Raw genomic sequence first — 18805 nt, 5'->3', positions numbered from 1 at the left:
AACTGCTGTCTTTTGCAATAAAAAGAGAGGTTGTATGTTAGTGCACCGGCTGCTGTTGTAAATAATATAATAGTGTACACACTGTTGTTCCTCTTTGCTGAGTTTTGTACTTAAAGGGACTCGATGCAACCCTCGTGTTTCCTTATGTTCCGGGCATTTGGATGCAGGTGACACATTTAGAATGAGAGTCAAGTAAAATGTATGTTTACTTATGTTTTTATTTCACATAAGTTGCCAACAAACAAGATAATCTATGCGTTTTTTCCTCTCATGTCCCGCCCACTTCCCTTTAACAAAACACACCAAAATAAATAAAGCCAAATAATAATAACAATAATAAAAGAAGAAATTCAAATAAAAATAATTCAAAAAGGAAAAAAAAAAATCCATTGTTACACTTAGCACTATGAAAAAAAAGAAGTATTTTTTTGATTAGATACAGGATATTGAAATATTTTTCTTTTTGTAATTGTAATAATAATGTTCCGTATATTATGTTTTTACTACATATTTGAGTTTCAGAATATGATATGACTCTTACCTGCAGCAGAGTCTGAAGTTGTGTCTAAAGCAGAAGCTCCATGACTTCCTTCTTCACTTCTCAGTCTGTGCCTGAAGAGCAATGAGGCCTCAGCCTTTTTACTGCAAACAAAGAGCTCACTGTATTTAGCCTCATGTTACTGTCACTCATGTCTGACCTAAAGTCTCACTCTGAAGAAAGTCACATTTACACTGAGAAGGTTGGAAGGGCGCCCCCTGGTGTCACCTGCATCCACATGCCCGGAACATGACAGCGAAGGCCACACGAGGGATGAGCTCGTGCTGACGGAGCTTTGGGCCTGAAGTAGCACCTTTCTGAGAGATTTCAGAGGCAGTTGTGGTGAAACAGGTCTGAGCTCATTCATGAGGACGTGGAGGAACATGTGGGGGAGGAAAACACTGAGTTTCAACAGTTTTAAACTCCATATAGTCCCTTTAATGGATAATGGCTGACAAGATGAAAACACAGGAGAGGTTAAAGTGTAAGGCAGGGGTGGAGGGCAGGTTTTCTTCATCATCAAAAGACCAAGAGCACTTTCTTCTACATAAGCCAGTGCTGTACATTATACACACCGGAAAACATCCATCTTCAGTTACATAAATGACTTAAAATCGCTTAAATAAAGTTTTTTATGTCAAATTTGAGTCGGTTTGAACTAATCTGTAGTAGAAATAGAATAGAAATCCCTCTGGAAATCAGACAAATCAACTGTTACTGTAAAAATCATTTATTTTTCACTTGAAATTTTACAAAATCATCTGATTCAAGGAACAACTTGTGCTTGTTCCATTGGCAAGAACAGGTTTTATCTTAAGTCCAGACCAAATCTACTCAAACCTTTTGATTTAATCTCTTAATTCAAGTAGATTGACTTGAATTTACTTCCTTTGATGATCTTTCTTTCAGGATTATGGCCTAAAAGCTGCTCTGCTGAGATATTTGAAGGAATTGACAGTATTTTTCACATTTCTAGAGTTCTTTAACAGGCAGTCGAGCTCTGATTTGGGTCATAATATTTCTCAAAATCATCTCAAGGGCCAGAGTTTGATGCTGGAGGGCCGGTTTTGGCCCCTGGGCCTGACGTTGCCGACCCCTGGTGTAAGAAAAAAAGAAACAGTTTAAGAGAAAGTGACAAACAGAAACATCCCACACAGGCTGTAAGAACCTGTTCAGCACTAAAGTAATGCTTCATATTTATTTCTCTGGGGAATCAAAGCCGTTAAACAAACTCAAGGTCATTTCTTTGAAAATCATATAACGTGTGAAAAATCCTCAATAACACGACAGTAACGATCGAAAACTCCTCCAGCTGCAGCTTTTATTCCCTCCTCCCTGTTTCCTTCTTGGTGGAATCAGAATGTCCAGATGTTTGTGCTGCCGTTACGAGCTTTATAAATAAGGTTATTGATTGACTGTGGAAGAATGGTTTTCATGTTCTTTATTATTATTCCTCTTCCATCTTTTTCCCGATTTTCTAGAGCTTTCAGCACCTTCATGCTTTGTGCAATTTATGCAAGTTATGCATCAAAACGTTCCTCATGTTGAGGAGAAGGTGCTGTTACTTTTGTTCCTCATGTTGAGGAGAAGGTGCTGTTACTTTTGTTCCGCATGTTGAGGAGAAGGTGCTGTTACTTTTGTTCCTCATGTTGAGGAGAAGGTGCTGTTACTTTAGTTCCTCATGTTGAGGAGAAGGTGCTGTTACTTTTGTTCCTCATGTTGAGGAGAAGGTGCTGTTACTTTTGTTCCTCATGTTGAGGAGAAGGTGCTGTTACTTTTGTTCCTCATGTTGAGGAGAAGGTGCTGTTACTTTTGTTCCTCATGTTGAGGAGAAGGTGCTGTTACTTTTGTTCCTCATGTTGAGGAGAAGGTGCTGTTACTTTTGTTCCTCATGTTGAGGAGAAGGTGCTGTTACTTTTGTTCCTCATGTTGAGGAGAAGGTGCTGTTACTTTTGTTCCTCATGTTGAGGAGAAGGTGCTGTTACTTTTGTTCCTCATGTTGAGGAGAAGGTGCTGTTACTTTTGTTCCTCATGTTGAGGAGAAGGTGCTGTTACTTTAGTTCCGCATGTTGAGGAGAAGGTGCTGTTACTTTTGTTCCGCATGTTGAGGAGAAGGTGCTGTTACTTTTGTTCCGCATGTTGAGGAGAAGGTGCTGTTACTTTTGTTCCGCATGTTGAGGAGAAGGTGCTGTTACTTTTGGGACTTCTGCAATTTACGGTTTTTCCGCAATCGGCCAAAATGTCGGAGATTTTTCCCATTGACTTATAATGGGGCTGCCGCAAATCCATGCTTTTCTGCACTTTTTTATGCATTTTATGCAATTTCTGCACTTTGTGCAGGTTCAGCTTCTGCAACTTGTGGGTTTTGAGAAAAAATTGTCCTTCTGCAGTTTTCCCGTTTTTTTATACGAGAGTTTGAAATTTTTGCATTGGTGTGTATGGGGGAATCCAGCCAATGGGGAAACTCCGCCTTTCAGCCATTTGTGCTTCTGCCAATCAAGCACTGAGGCCATTTCAACAGTTTGACCAGTTTATGGAATATAAAAGTTTATGCAACATTAATAATTTATGCAAAATAACCACTTTATGCATTTTAAAGCGTTTATGCAACTTAAGAGTTTATGCCATTTAGGATTTATGAATTTTAAAGAGTTTATGCAATTTACATAATTTATGCAAATTAACCCATTCATGCATTTTACCACTTTATGCAGTTTATTCACCTTATTCCGGAGGCTGGCGTGGGCGCCGCCATGAATTGGTCCCGCCCCTTTTCTCCTATGTGTTAACCTGGGGCTGGAGAAGTCCACATAAAATCAGTCACTACAGGAAAACAAAGCCGTTTTACGGCCGTGCAGAGAAACGCTGCAGTGTTGACTGCAAACATTGGACATTTTACACAAATCAATCGACTAAACATCAGATTTGAGCGGAGAATATTTTCCCTCGTTCTCCGTTTAAATGAACGGGCTTCGCGCTCGACCGGAACTCTCTGGAAAAAGAGGTGCCGAGACAACGCGAAAAGAGGCAAAAGTGGGCGGGGCGGAATAAGGTGAATACAGTTTATGCAACATGACATTTTATGCATTTTACCAGTTTATGCAAATTAAGGAATTTATGCAATTTGAACAGTTTATGCAATTTCTGCATTCGCTTCCCGCATTTCCGCAGTCAATCGCAATGGCAGCCATTGCATTTCTAGTTATTGTTGTTATTAATAAAGTCTGCTTTGGACTGAGTTGTTTTCCTGCTGTTACAGATGTGAACTCTCCGTACGGGGGCACCCACGGGCGCCCGCTGACCTTTCCTCCCACTCGCCCTCGACTCGCCATCGATCTGCACCGAGCGCTTTATTCAGCGCACAGACACAGAGTCACGCCAGCGGAGCCCGAGGGGGGGGCGAGGGGGCGAGGGGGCGAGAGGGGGCGAGTGGGGGGGGGGGGGGGTTTGACCGTGACACATGTGGCTCAGAACAGAGTAATGGGCCGTTTGCTTATGCCGTGATGGAGCCTCTGAAGTGCAGATGTTAACCTCTGACCACCCGCCTAAACCAGCATTCTGTCCTCTGTGGCTATAGGCCTGTGGAACACCTCATTTGAAAGCTAAGACCCACAAAACTGATCTTTTTCCTCGTGTTGTTGCTGTTTTGTGTCACCTTTTTCTGTTCTTTTTTAAAAAAAAATTCAAATTTTTGTCATTTTTTTGTTGAATTTTTGTCATTTTTTTGTTGAGTTTTTGTCACATTTTTGTTGAGTTTTTGTCACATTTTTGTTGAATTTTTGTCACTTTTTTGTTGAATTTTTGTCACATTTTGGTTGAATTTTTGTCACTTTTTTGTTGAATTTTTGTCACATTTTGGTTGAGTTTTTGTCATTTTTTTGTTGAGTTTTTGTCATTTTTTTGTTGAATTTTTGGCACATTTTGGTTGAGTTTTTGTCATTTTTTTGTTGAGTTTTTGTCATTTTTTTGTTGAGTTTTTGTCACTTTTTTGTTGAGTTTTTGTCATTTTTTTGTTGAGTTTTTGTCACTTTTTTGTTGAATTTTTGTCACTTTTTTGTTGAATTTTTGTCACTTTTTTGTTGAATTTTTGTCACATTTTTGTTGAATTTTTGTCACATTTTTGTTGAATTTTTGTCACATTTTTGTAGAATTTTTGTCACATTTTTGTTGAATTTTTGTCACATTTTTGTTGAATTTTTGTCACTTTTTTGTTGAATTTTTGTCACTTTTTTGTTGAGTTTTTGTCACTTTTTTGTTGAATTTTTGTCACTTTTTTGTTGAGTTTTTGTCACTTTTTTGTTGAATTTTTGTCACTTTTTTGTTGAATTTTTGTCACTTTTTTGTTGAGTTTTTGTCACTTTTTTGTTGAATTTTTGTCACTTTTTTGTTGAATTTTTGTCAGTTTTTTGTTGAATTTTTGTCACTTTTTTGTTGAATTTTTGTCACTTTTTTGTTGAATTTTTGTCACTTTTTTGTTGAATTTTTGTCACTTTTTTGTTGAATTTTTGTCACTTTTTTGTTGAATTTTTGTCACTTTTTTGTTGAGTTTTTGTCAGTTTTTTGTTTAATTTTTGTCACTTTTTTGTTGAATTTTTGTCACTTTTTTGTTGAATTTTTGTCACTTTTTTGTTGAATTTTTGTCACTTTTTTGTTGAATTTTTGTCACTTTTTTGTTGAGTTTTTGTCAGTTTTTTGTTGAATTTTTGTCACTTTTTTGTTGAATTTTTGTGGCTGTTTTGGTGCTTTTTCCCCAAGAATCTGTCTCCCACACCATATTAGGATGTCCCGTCTTTAGCCGCTGCTGTCTCCCACACAGGAAACGACCATATTAGGATCACAGCGTCATCGCATTTGTGAATGAATGAAAGACCGGGAGCGACTCAGACATGTTGGAGTCACTTCCTGGATAAACTTTGGGCTGATTTGACTCTGACAGAGATAAAACTATGACGTTCAGGAGGAAACTAAACATGTCAGAATCATAAATGAAGTTTTTTATAGTAAATACTCGGCTCCGTGTGTTTTTCCCTCTCGGGTGCTCGCAGATTTGTATTTCTCCGGCTGTAATTAGCTCCTGTGACGAATGGGAGGAAAAACAAAAGCGTGTGTGTGATTGTGCCCCCCCCCCCAGATCTCATTAAGTGATAGTGCCCCCCCCCCCCCCCAGGTGCTGCTGATCCTGATGGACCTGTTCTCTGTTCACAGGGGCTGAAGCCCATGGACCACAACGGCCTGTCGGACCCGTACGTCAAACTGCACCTCCTGCCCGGGGCCAGCAAGGTACGTCCCCCCCCCCAACTGTGAACTACACCTGTGAACTACAGCTATGAACTACAGCTATGAACTACAGATATTCACTACAAGCTACACCATGGTCTGGGTGAATACTGGACTCTGATTGGCTGGTGCATTATTTTGGTGTAACCGCACACGTAGTCCGGTAGTTAAATCACTGGGATGTCACTCCGCTGTGGCGTCGCCATAGCAACGCATGACACAGCTGATAAAGGCGTAATTAGTGACTGACAGGAACGTATGAGATGGATTTTGTGGTTTAACCTCTTAACTCCCGCCTGAACCGAGAGGAGCTTTATCCTCACGTCGTCAGATTGTTTTTTCCTTCATTTTTTTGTTGGGTGTTCAACTCATTTGTGTCACTTTTGTGTCATTTTTTTTGTCATTTTTTCGTCACATTTTTGTCATTTTTTGGTCACATTTTTATCACATTTTTGTAATTTTTTTGGTAATTTTTTTTGTCTTTTTTTGTCACATTTTTTTGTAATTTTGTTGTAATTTTTTATCACATTTTTGTAATTTTTTTGTAATTTTTTTGTAATTTTTTGTCACATTTTTTGGGTCTTTTTTTGTCATTTTTTGTCCAATTTTTATCATATTTTTGTATTTTTTTGTAATATTTTGTCACATTTCCATCATTGTTTTCGTCTCAGTTTTGTTGCCATCTTCGCACCTTTTTTCCAGAAGCTTTTGGATTGGGGTAAAGCCAAACTGGAGAAAATGTGCTCGGTTCAGGCGGGAGTTAAGGGGTTAATTTCAGCGTTTTTGTCCAAAACAAAGCGTTTGCTAAATGTTTGTAGAGGAGAGTGAGCAGCTCGGTTAGCTACTGTTAATAACATATGAGCTTTACATTTCTATTGGAAACGCTTAAGGCTATTCATCATTTTCAGGCGTACATAAAATGATCCTGCATTGAAGCATCTTTGTCTGGATTAGTAAAGTCAAACATAACAGTTTGAGTTGGGGGGGCCCAGGTGTGAGCGACTCCACCGCAGCTGTTTCCATAAACAGTTGAGCTGGTTGAGCTAGCTAGCTTTAGCTTCAGGTTAAACCTTGTAAAAGGTAAATAACTGGTGCCCACGAGTGCCGCATATCGGTGTTTAGTTCCAGGGAAAAGTGTTTTTTGTCATTTTGTTGTGTTTTTTTTCATTTTTTTTTCATTTATTTTTCTTTTTTTTGTATTTTTTTGTATTTTTTGTCATTTTTGTTTTCATTTTTTTCCCATTTATTTTTCATTTCTTTTTCATTTCTTTTTCATTTTTTTGTATTTTTTGTCATTTTTTTTGTCATTTTTTTTGTCATTTTTTGTCATTTTTTGTCATTTTTTTGTCATTTTTTTGGTCATTTTTTTGGTCATTTTTTATCATTTTTTGTCATTTTTTATCATTTTTTATCATTTTTTTGTATTTTTTTGTCATGTTTTTGTATTTTTTTGTCATTTTTTATCATTTTTTGTCATTTTTTTGTATTTTTTTGTATTTTTTTTGTCATTTTTTGTCTTTTTTTTTTTATCATTTTTTGTAATTTTTTTGTCATTTTTTGTCATTTTTTTGTCATTTTTTTGTAATTTTTTGTCCTTTTTTTGTCCTTTTTTTTGTCATTTTTTGTCATTTTTTGTCATTTTTTTGTCATTTTTTTTGTCATTTTTTCACATAAAAGTGTTTCCGGGTTAGTCCTGTTGTGTTGTGATTCTGTGCTGATGTTGTGTCGTTGAGCCTGACTGAGATCCTCGTAATAGCTGCGGAGAATGACTCGCTCTGAGACCAGCCTTCAGTGACCGGCTAATAACCCACACAAAATAGTCCCGTAGTCTGGCAGATTTAGTGACTTTAGTCAATGAAAAACACATTTATTATGATTTATGTCTGTATGTCAGTGTCCCGTGTTCCCGGGGTAGTGCTGCAGTGTGACGTGTCCTCTGGCGTGTAGGAGCGTGTTCCTGACGTGTAAATGTGAACAAAGCGGCGCCTGTGGCCCAGAGCACACGGCCCGTTTCCTCCTCACGTGAAGAACATCTCGCTCCGGGATCTCTGTGGAGGAAACATGGACGAACCTGTGACCGCGGCCCATGAGCGAGGGGGCGGAGCTTAGAGAAGCTCGCCACGTGCAGGAAGCGCCACATAAACCCAGGCTTTATTATTCTGCGAACATGTTCTGTGTCAGGCCAAGGGCGCCCGGCCCGTCCCACCGGCCCGGCCCGCTCACAGAGGCGGGACGGAGCCGACACAACCAGACGAGCTCCTGAATCTCAATGAGACAAACACACAGAGATCCTAAAAAGCTCAAAAGAAAAGCATCAAAACAGCGAGAAAAAGGGGATGAAAAGTGACAAAAACATGAGAAAAACACGACAAAAAATGATGGAAAAAATCATTAAAAAAACAACAAAAATGTGGCGACGTGACGAAAAGTTTCCGTCACTTTTGTAGGTCTTAGCTTTCAAATGAGGCGTTACATTGTTGATCTCCAGTCGAGAAGCTTTTAGATTTGGGTAAAGCCCAGTATAAAAAAACATGAATCTAAAAGGAATTCCGTGGAGTATGGTGCACCACAAGGTTCAGTTTTGGGACCGTTATTATTCATTATTTATATGAATGATTTTGCTTCTGTTTCTACGACCGCCTTTCCCGCTCTTTCTGCTGATGATGCCGATCAAAAACATAATAATAAAAAGCAGAACTGGGGAAAATGCACTCGTTAGTGTTAAGGCGGGGGGTCAGAGGTTAACCCCTTAACTCCCACCTGAACAAGCACATTTTCTCCAGTTTGGCTTTACCCCAATCCAAAAGCTTCTGGACAAAAGGTGAGAAAATAGCGAGAAAACTGAGACGAAAACAATAATGGAAATGTGACAAAAAAGTGACGAAAAAGGGATGAAAAAGTGGCAAAAATGTCACAAGAAATTGACAAAAATGGAAAAAAATTTGGTTAAAAATTGACGAAAAAATGAAAAAAATATGAAAAAAAGAAAGAAAAAAAAAGAGAAAAATGACCAAAAATTGACAAAAAATGACAAAAAAATGACAAAAAAATGACAAAAATATGAAAAATATGGAAAAAAAATGACCAAAAATTGACCAAAAATTGACAAAAATTTGGTTAAAAAATGACAAAAAAAGACAAAAAAAAGACAAAAAATGACAAAAAAAAGACAAAAAAAAGACAAAAAAAAGACAAAAAATGACAAAAAAATGACAAAAAAAAGACAAAAAGACAAAAAATGAAAAAAAATGAAAAAAAAATGAAAAAAAAATGAAAAAAAAATGAAAAAAAAATGAAAAAAAATATGAAAAAAAATATGAAAAAACAAATGGAAAAAATTGACAAAAAATTGACAAAAAATTGACAAAAAATGACAAAAAATTGACCAAAAATGTGACAAAGCATGTCAAAAATTTGGTTAAAAATTTGGTTAAAAATTTGGTTAAAAATTTGGCTAAAAATGGCAAAAAAATGACTAAAAAAATGACCAAAAAATGACCAAAAATGAGTTGAAGACCCAACAAAATAATGATGGAAAGATAATCTTATGACGTGAGGAAAAAGATCCTCTCGGTTCGGGCGGGAGTTAAGAGGTTAAAACATGTATTTGTGGAAGTGTCACATATACATTCATTTGGGCCGGGCTGGTCAGAGTCCAGGGCTGGTTTTCAGTCCCGTCCGCCCCTGCCTCGTCTTCCTCCTCTCTCCTGCTCCGGTGTTTTTGGCGGTGGCGTTTGGACGCTGAGCTGTGATCTGGCAGCTCTTTCCCCGCCGTTGTTTATCAGCGCGCGAGCTCTCATCCGCAGCTCCAGGCTCATAATTACCCATGATCACCCTGTGTTTGCTCCTCTGTTCTCCCGCCGCCTCTCATGCTTTCAATTACACATTTTAATGGAGCGTAATTGGCCGGGGAGAGAAAAAAAGAGAGAAATGATTTCTCTCATTAGACAAAGGCCGAGGCACTTTGGCGCCGACGCACCGTGGGTTTCTCTGCTCCGCCGCACGAAGAGCAACGTTCAGCCGAATGTCCACAAAAAGCTTCGTACTGGATTAAACTCAGTGGATCTAATGACGTGATTGAAACTATTTTAAACATGTTGATCTGAGGACGGCAGTGAGTTAGCATCAGAGTCCCTATGCTAAAGTGGCTATGATAGTTAGCATTGAGGCTCCTCCCCCTTAGCTGTGTCTGAATGTCCACACTATTCCCTATATAGTGACTATATAGTGGCCACGCCATTTTGTAGGGGTGTCCGAATGTCCAGAGAGAAAATTTCCCACAATGCATCTCAAAAAGTAATGAGCATCGACGGTCACGTATTTCTGAGTAATCTGTAAAAACTCTGATGGCGGCCATTTTAGGGATAGGTTTGCCTGAGTCCTCCTAGGAACGCCCCCACCTCCTGGAGACGCCTCCGAGCCGAGTGACCAACCACTGCTCCTCAGCAGAACCCCCTCCCCACTGATGCCACAGACAGCAGGTGTGTTTGAGATGAAGTGGCCTCGCCTCGATTCCAGACGAGACCAGGCGGTGGCGTCAGAGGGCGGAGAAAGGCGCCTCTAATCAAGGCAGACACATCTCAGCCCCGAGAACAGGGAGGAGCCTCAGGTCACGCAGCGTCTCGCGTTTGTTAGAAAGAGTTTGGGAATAAAACTATTTTAAAAGTTTGTGACACATTTGTGCTTCTCCCACACACCAGACAGACCCATCACTACAGCTACAATAACAGACCAGCCTCTTACAGTTTAGGATTAGAATAATAAACTTATGCTTATTTAAAATGTAGGCCATATGTTGAACACACGGGCACTTTCTGTCAAATATGAAGACTCTGAAGCATTTCTGCAGATGTAAGTAGATCTTGGTGATGAGAAAAGATGAGGCAGGGGCTGCGGAGCGTCAGGGCAACACGTTTCTGATCTAAACACAACTCATATCCAATCATCTGTCAGTCCTCTGTCAGCGTACGTGTTTACGGCACTTCATTTCCCACAATCCCTATGGCCTTTGTAGTTCAGGCAGCCGAGCGAGGCGGAGAAAAGCAACTTCGCTCGCCGCCCCAAGGCGCTCCAGCCGCCTCGGTCTCACGAGAATACGGGCACCGTCGCACAGGTGCAGCGCCTCGCTCATCTTAAACACACCTAGCGTGTGGAGGGGGCGTGTCGGAAAGGCTCAGAGGTTCTTAACCCCTTAACTCCCACCTGAACCGAGCACATTTTCTCCAGTTTGGCTTTACCCCAATCCAAAAGCTTCTGGAAAAAAGCTGTGAAAATAGCGACAAAACTAAGACGAAAACAATGATGGAAATGTGACAAAAAAGTGACGAAAAATTGATGAAAAAGTGGCAAAAATGTCACAAGAAATTGACAAAAATCTGATAAAAAATTGACGAAAAAATAACAGAAATGTGACAAAAAATTGCAAAAATGTGATTAAAAATATTACCAAAAAAAATAAAAAATTGACAAAAAAAGGACAAAAATGTGATAAAAATGTGATAAAAATGTGATAAAAATAAAAGAAAAAAAAGAAGAAAAAAAAGAAGACAAAAATGTGACAAAAAAATGGAAAAATGTGATTAAAAAAATTACAAAAATGTGCTAAAAATTGACAAAAAAAATACAAAAAATGACAAAAGACTTACAAAAATGAGTTGAACACCCAGCAAAAAACTGCTGGAAAAAAAATCTGATGACGTGAGGAAAAAGATCCTCTCGGTTCAGGCGGGAGTTAAGAGGTTAAAGAGACAGAGGCCGATTTCAAGACATTCACTACGGCCATTTTGAGAGAGACATTTTACACAAGGCAGTTATTCTAATTTACTGCATTTCCAGACCAACAGAAGGTTTGTCATCATTGTAGTGTCTTTAAATAACCAGGCCTTTGTAAAGACGTCTCCGTATAGACTCACTAATAATAATCCGGCACATTCCGCTGGAGAAGCAGTGGGAGGAAGTGTAACTTATAAGTTCTCACTCGTGTAGGTGTTAGAGTTTCATTAATGTGGCAGTTTTACAACAACATGACGGAACAAACAGAAGGTCTGAGGATCCTGAAGGTCTGAGGATCCTGAAGGTCTGAGGATCCGGAAGGTCTGAGGATCCGGAAGGTCTGAGGATCCTGAAGGTCTGAGGATCCTGAAGGTCTGAGGATCCGGAAGGTCTGAGGATCCGGAAGGTCTGAGGATCCTGAAGGTCTGAGGATCCTGAAGGTCTGAGGATCCGGAAGGTCTGAGGATCCGGAAGGTCTGAGGATCCTGAAGGTCTGAGGATCCTGAAGGTCTGAGGATCCTGAAGGTCTGAGCAGAGCCGTGGGAAGATGTTTTAGTTAGGGGGCGCTGAGGGACAAAATGTACCCCCAAAATACTTTTTCTGTGCATGAATCCTATTTATTAACCTCTTAACTCCCGCCTGAACCGAGAGCATTTTCTCCAGTTCAGCTTTACCCAAATCCTAGGCTAGTGAAACACCTCATTTGAAAGCTAAGATCTAGAAAACTCAATTGATTTTTTTTCATCACTTTTTTGTTGGGCAGTCGTCTCATTTTTGTCACTTTTTCGTCCATTTTTTCTAAATTTTTCGTCAAATTTTTCGATTTTTTTGGTCAATTTTTTGGTCACTTTTTAGTCACTTTTTAGTCAAATTATTATCACTTTTTCTCAATTTTTTCTCACTTTTTTGGTCAAATTTGTCCATTTTTGTCTTTTTTTTTGGTCAATTTTTTGTAAAATTTTTGTCACTTTTTCTTTTTTTTGGTCCATTTTTTCATCACTTTTTTTGTTGGGCAGTCGTCTCATTTTTGTCAAATTTTCATGACTTTTTTTGTCACTTTTTCGTCAAATTATTTGCATTTTTTTGTCAAACTCTTATCACTTTTTCATCATTTTTTTCTCAATTTTTCGTCAAATTTTTCTAACTTTTTTGTCAAATTTTTGCCCATTTTTGTCATTTTTTGTACATTTTTTGTCATTTTTTCGTCAATGTTTTCTCACTTTTTTCACATTTTCATCATTGTTTTCGTCTCAGTTTTGTTGCTATTTTCACACCTTTTTTCCAGAAGCTTGTGGATTGGGGTAAAGCCAAACTGGAGAAAAAGTGCTCGGTTCAGGTGGGAGTTAAGGGGTTAATATTGCCTGCAGTTCACAAACTATCCACCAGGGGGTGCTGCAGCGCCCTCAGCACCCTGGGTTCCCACGGCCTTGGGTCTGAGGATCCTGAAGGTCTGAGGATCCTGACGGTCTGAGTCTCCTCCTGAAGTGCTGTAAATAAACTCTGCCTGATTGTGTCGGCCCCAAACGCAGTGAAATCACCGTCTCTGTGTCTTTGTTTCTGTTTCAGGCGAACAAACTGAGAACCAAGACCCTCCACAACACGCTGAACCCCGTGTGGAGCGAGACGCTCACGTACTACGGCATCACGGACGAGGACATGGTCCGCAAGACGCTCAGGTAAAGCCAGGCCACGCCCACAACAGTGTCACGCCCCTCCCCCTTTCCTGAGGTCTTTATCCAGGGTGTTCTGAGGTCTTTATCCAGGGTGTTCTGAGGTCTTTATCCAGGGTGTTCTGATGTCTTTATCCAGGGTGTTCTGAGGTCTTTATCCAGGGTGTTCTGATGTCTTTATCCAGGGTGTTCTGAGGTCTTTATCCAGGATGTTCTGAGGTCTTTATCCAGGGTGTTCTGAGGTCTTTATCCACGGTGTTCTGAGGTCTTTATCCAGGATGTTCTGAGGTCTGTATCCAGGGTGTTCTGAGGTCTTTATCCAGGGTGTTCTGAGGTCTTTATCCAGGGTGTTCTGAGGTCTTTATCCAGGGTGTTCTGAGGTCTTTATCCAGGGTGTTCTGATGTCTTTATCCAGGGTGTTCTGAGGTCTTTATCCAGGGTGTTCTGATGTCTTTATCCAGGGTGTTCTGAGGTCTTTATCCAGGATGTTCTGAGGTCTTTATCCAGGGTGTTCTGAGGTCTTTATCCACGGTGTTCTGAGGTCTTTATCCAGGATGTTCTGAGGTCTGTATCCAGGGTGTTCTGAGGTCTTTATCCAGGGTGTTCTGAGGTCTTTATCCAGGGTGTTCTGAGGTCTTTATCCAGGGTGTTCTGAGGTCTTTATCCAGGGTGTTCTGAGGTCTTTATCTAGGGTGTTCTGAGGTCTTTATTCAGGGTGTTCTGAGGTCTTTATCCAGGATGTTCTGAGGTCTTTATCCAGGGTGTTCTGAGGTCTTTATCCAGGGTGTTCTGAGGTCTTTATCCAGGATGTGTTGAGGTCTTTATCCAGGGTGTTCTGAGGTCTTTATCCAGGATGTTCTGAGGTCATTATCCAGGGTGTTCTGAGATCTTTATCCAGGGTGTTCTGAGATCTTTATCCAGGGTGTTCTGAGGTCTTTATCCAGGATGTTCTGAGGTCTTTATCCAGGGTGTTCTGAGGTCTTTATCCAGGGTGTTCTGAGGTCTTTATCCAGGATGTTCTGAGGTCTTTATCCAGGGTGTTCTGAGGTCTTTATCCAGGGTGTTCTGATGTCTTTATCCAGGGTGTTCTGAGGTCTTTATCCAGGGTGTTCTGATGTCTTTATCCAGGGTGTTCTGAGGTCTTTATCCAGGATGTTCTGAGGTCTTTATCCAGGGTGTTCTGAGGTCTTTATCCACGGTGTTCTGAGGTCTTTATCCAGGATGTTCTGAGGTCTGTATCCAGGGTGTTCTGAGGTCTTTATCCAGGGTGTTCTGAGGTCTTTATCCAGGGTGTTCTGAGGTTTTTATCCAGGGTGTTCTGAGGTCTTTATCCAGGGTGTTCTGAGGTCTTTATCTAGGGTGTTCTGAGGTCTTTATTCAGGGTGTTCTGAGGTCTTTATCCAGGATGTTCTGAGGTCTTTATCCAGGGTGTTCTGAGGTCTTTATCCAGGGTGTTCTGAGGTCTTTATCCAGGATGTGTTGAGGTCTTTATCCAGGGTGTTCTGAGGTCTTTATCCAGGATGTTCTGAGGTCATTATCCAGGGTGTTCTGAGATCTTTATCCAGGGTGTTCTGAGATCTTTATCCAGGGTGTTCTGAGGTCTTTATCCAGGATGTTCTGAGGTCTTTATCCAGGGTGTTCTGAGGTCTTTATCCAGGGTGTTCTGAGGTCTTTATCCAGGATGTTCTGAGGTCTTTATCCAGGATGTTCTGAGGTCTTTATAAAGGATGTTCTGAGGTCTTTATCCAGGATGTTCTGAGGTCTTTATCCAGGATGTTCTGAGGTCTTTATCCAGGGTGTTCTGAGGTCTTTATCCAGGGTGTTCTGAGGTCTTTATCCAGGATGTTCTGAGGTCTTTATCCAGGATGTTCTGAGGTCTTTATCCAGGGTGTTCTGAGGTCTTTATAAAGGATGTTCTGAGGTCTTTATCCAGGATGTTCTGAGGTCTTTATCCAGGATGTTCTGAGGTCTTTATCCAGGGTGTTCTGAGGTCTTTATCCAGGGTGTTCTGAGGTCTTCATCCAGGGTGTTCTGAGGTCTTCATCCAGGTTGTTCTGAGGTCTTTATCCAGGGTGTTCTGAGGTCTTTATCCAGGGTGTTCTGAAGTCCTTATCCAGGGTGTTCTGAAGTCTTTATCCAGGGTGTTCTGAGGTCTTTATCCAGGATGTTCTGAGCTCTTTATCCAGGGTGTTCTGAGAAACAAAAATACAAAAATGTGACAAAAAATGACAAAAATGTCACAAAAAATGACAAAAATGTGACAAAAAAAAAATACAAAAATGTGACAAAAAAATGACAAAAATGTCACAAAAAATGACAAAAAAATGACAAAAAATTGAAGAAAAAAATTACAAAAAAGTGGCATAAATGGTCAGGTCTTTATCCAGGATGTTCTGAGGTCTTTATCCAGGATGTTCTGAGGTCTTTATCCAGGGTGTTCTGAGGTCTTTATCCAGGGTGTTCTGAGGTCTTTATCCAGGGTGTTCTGAGGTCTTTATCCAGGATGTTCTGAGGTCTTTATCCAGGGTGTTCTGAGGTCTTTATCCAGGGTGTTCTGAGGAAAAAAAAATGATAAAAATGTGACAAAAAATGACAAAAATGTGACAAAAAATGACAAAAATGTGACAAAAAATTACAAAAATCGGACAAAAAATTGATGAAAAAATTACAAAAATGTGACAAAAGTGACAAAAAATTGATGAAAAAGTGACAAAAAAAATGACTGAAAATGACAAAAAAGTGGCAAAAATGTCACTAGAAATTGACAAGAAATTGATGAAAAAATGACCAAAAATGACAAAAAATTGAAGAAAAAAATTACAAAAAAGTGGCATAAATGGTCAGGTCTTTATCCAGGATGTTCTGAGGTCTTTATCCAGGATGTTCTGAGGTCTTTATCCAGGGTGTTCTGAGGTCTTTATCCAGGATGTTCTGAGGTCTTTAATCTGAGGTCTTTATCCAGGGTGTTCTGAGGTCTTTATCCAGGGTGTTCTGAGGTCTTTATCCAGGGTGTTCTGAGGTCTTTATAAAGGATGTTCTGAGGTCTTTATCCAGGGTGTTCTGAGGTCTTTATCCAGGTTGTTCTGAGGTCTTTATCCAGGGTGTTCTGAGGTCTTTATCCAGGGTGTTCTGAGGTCTTTATCCAGGGTGTTCTGATGTATTTATCCAGGGTGTTCTGAGGTCTTTATCCAGTGTGTTCTGAGGTCTTTATCCAGGGTGTTCTGAGGTCTTTATCCAGGGTGTTCTGAGGTCTGTATCCAGGGTGTTCTGAGGTCTTTATCCAGGGTGTTCTGAGGTCTTTATCCAGGATGTTCTGAGGTCTTTATCCAGGGTGTTCTGAGGTCTTTATCCAGGGTGTTCTGAGGTCTTTATCCAGGGTGTTCTGAGGTCTTTATACAGGGTGTTCTGAGGTCTTTATCCAGGGTGTTCTGAGGTCTTTATCCAGGGTGTTCTGAGGTCTTTATCCAGGGTGTTCTGAGGTCTTTATCCAGGGTGTTCTGAGGTCTTTATCCAGAGTGTTCTGAGGTCTTTATCCAGGGTGTTCTGAGGTCTTTATCCAGGGTGTTCTGAGGTCTTTATCCAGGATGTTCTGAGGTCTTTATCCAGGATGTTCTGAGGTCTTTATCCAGGGTGTTCTGAGGTCTGTGACGTGACCCCAGCGTGTCTGTGTTTCCTCCAGGATCTCCGTCTGCGATGAGGACAAGTTCCGGCACAACGAGTTCATCGGAGAGACGCGGATCCCTCTGAAGAAGCTCAAGCCCAATCAGCTGAAGAACTTCAACAACTGCCTGGAGAAGCAGCTCCCGGTGAGTCACAAAACCCTCCTCAGATGTTTGTTTGTGCCGAGGCTGATGAAGCGTAATGTCCATGATGTGAGAGACGTGTGGTGGTTTGCAGCTGGAGGCAGATGTTGTAGACAGACGGACGGATCTCACGGTCTCAGGGAGCTGCGTAGACGTTCCTCACAGGCGTTTGATCAAAGAGCTGATGTTAGACAGATGTTATGGAGTCAGACTCTGCTCCTCTGGGCAGAAATCAGCTTTTATTTTCGTACTTCTGATAAAGAGATGTGAGAATAAACTCTCCTCCTCGTCTCTTCTGTAGATAAATCTGTTTTCACTGTTTAGTTTCTGCACATGCGCCTCTACATCCGGTTCTATTGTCTGTGTGAGCGTCACAGCGCCTCCCACAGGCCTGGAGGAGGAACCACAGCACCTCCCACAGGCCTGGAGGAGGAACCACAGCGCCTCCCACAGGCCTGGAGGAGGAACCACAGCACCTCCCACAGGCCTGGAGGAGGAACCACAGCCCTGAGTCGCCACTTGTGACACTCACGTTTACTGAGCTGCTTCAGACTCACAGAGGAAGATTCTGAAAACATCAGTGTTTAGTCTTCATGTGGATAAAGCCTGATGCTGCGTCCACACCAAACGTGTTTTGGGCGTCAAAAACGCGCCTCAAGCCCGTCGTTGGAGCTTGTGCTTTACTAAAGTCAGACAAATGTCACCGAGCATCAGACGCTCTGGCGTCAGCTCAGAGTCTGTTCGTAGCATCTTGGAAGTCGCTCTTGCCTGAAATACACATGATACAGCTCATTGTTGATTAAAAGTCTGCAATAAACCACAGATGTGTGAAGGCGGCTCAGTGTGTGATTTTCATTGACGTTATTAGTGCTTAATGCTTGTGGTCATGGGAGAAAACCGGAGCTCAATGCGAGCTAACTGAGCTAACTGAGCTAACGGAGCTAACTGAGTTAACTCAGCTAACTGAGCTAACTGAGCTAACTGAGCTAACGGAGCTAACTGAGCTAACAAGCTATGGTTTTCTCCCGGAGCTAATTGTAGATCCATCCATCCATCCATTTTCTTCCGCTTTATCCGGGGCCGGGTCGCGGGGGCAGCGTCTCAGCAGAGATGCCCAAACTTCCCGATCCACACACACCTCCTCCAGCTGTTCTAATTGTAGATGATGTGAGTAATAAACTACAACATCAGCCCGGCTCAGTGTGTGATCGTTGTTCTTTATTGACTTTATTTGTGGATGTTTCTCGTTTTCACGTGAGGACCGGAGGTTTAGCTTAGCATTAGCTTTCTCCGGTGCTGATGCTACAACAGGCTCCTCGAGGCCCAAACACATTCCCAGCACAGATTCAGCCTCTGAAATAAGTTTTCTTGTCTTTTAATCCTGGTGTTTAGATAAAGAAACACTGATGTGTCTTTGTAAAAGTCCCAGAGCTGCTGTAGCTCCGGTTCACATGAAGCTAAACCTCCGTGACTTGTTTACATCTGTGGGGCCGGCAGAGAATCTGCCCCGGTGGCTCAGCTACAACGTACGTCACTGTGGGGGGAAAGCTCCTGATTGGTCGACGCTCGCAAATTTCTCCAAAAAGTTCAACATTTCCCAACTCGAGCGTCGGCCGCGCACGACGCCCTGGAGGCGTCAGAAGCTTCAAAACGCGCCGCACAGGAGGCGCGTGAGGCGCCGCACAGGAGGCGCGTGAGGCGCCACACAGGAGGCGCGTGAGGCGCCGCACAGGAGGCGCGTGAGG

At 41.2% G+C, this 18805-nt stretch overlaps 1 protein-coding gene across 1 annotated transcript in view; it reads left to right on the top strand.

The window, feature by feature from the left end:
• Positions 1–18805, top strand: part of doc2b (double C2-like domains, beta) — a 143584-nt gene that overhangs the window by 92274 nt on the left and 32505 nt on the right. The window contains exons 3-5 of the mRNA XM_079565670.1: positions 5744–5818; positions 13154–13263; positions 16937–17063. Of these exons, the coding sequence (XP_079421796.1) occupies positions 5744–5818; positions 13154–13263; positions 16937–17063 (312 nt within the window). The remainder of the gene's footprint in view (positions 1–5743; positions 5819–13153; positions 13264–16936; positions 17064–18805) is intronic.

Source organism: Gobius niger (genome assembly GCF_951799975.1).
Source record: "Gobius niger genome assembly, chromosome: 11".
In the NCBI taxonomy this organism is placed as follows: domain Eukaryota; kingdom Metazoa; phylum Chordata; class Actinopteri; order Gobiiformes; family Gobiidae; genus Gobius; species Gobius niger.
Note: the sequence above shows the minus strand (reverse complement) of the source record. Positions and strands in the feature narration are given on the sequence as shown.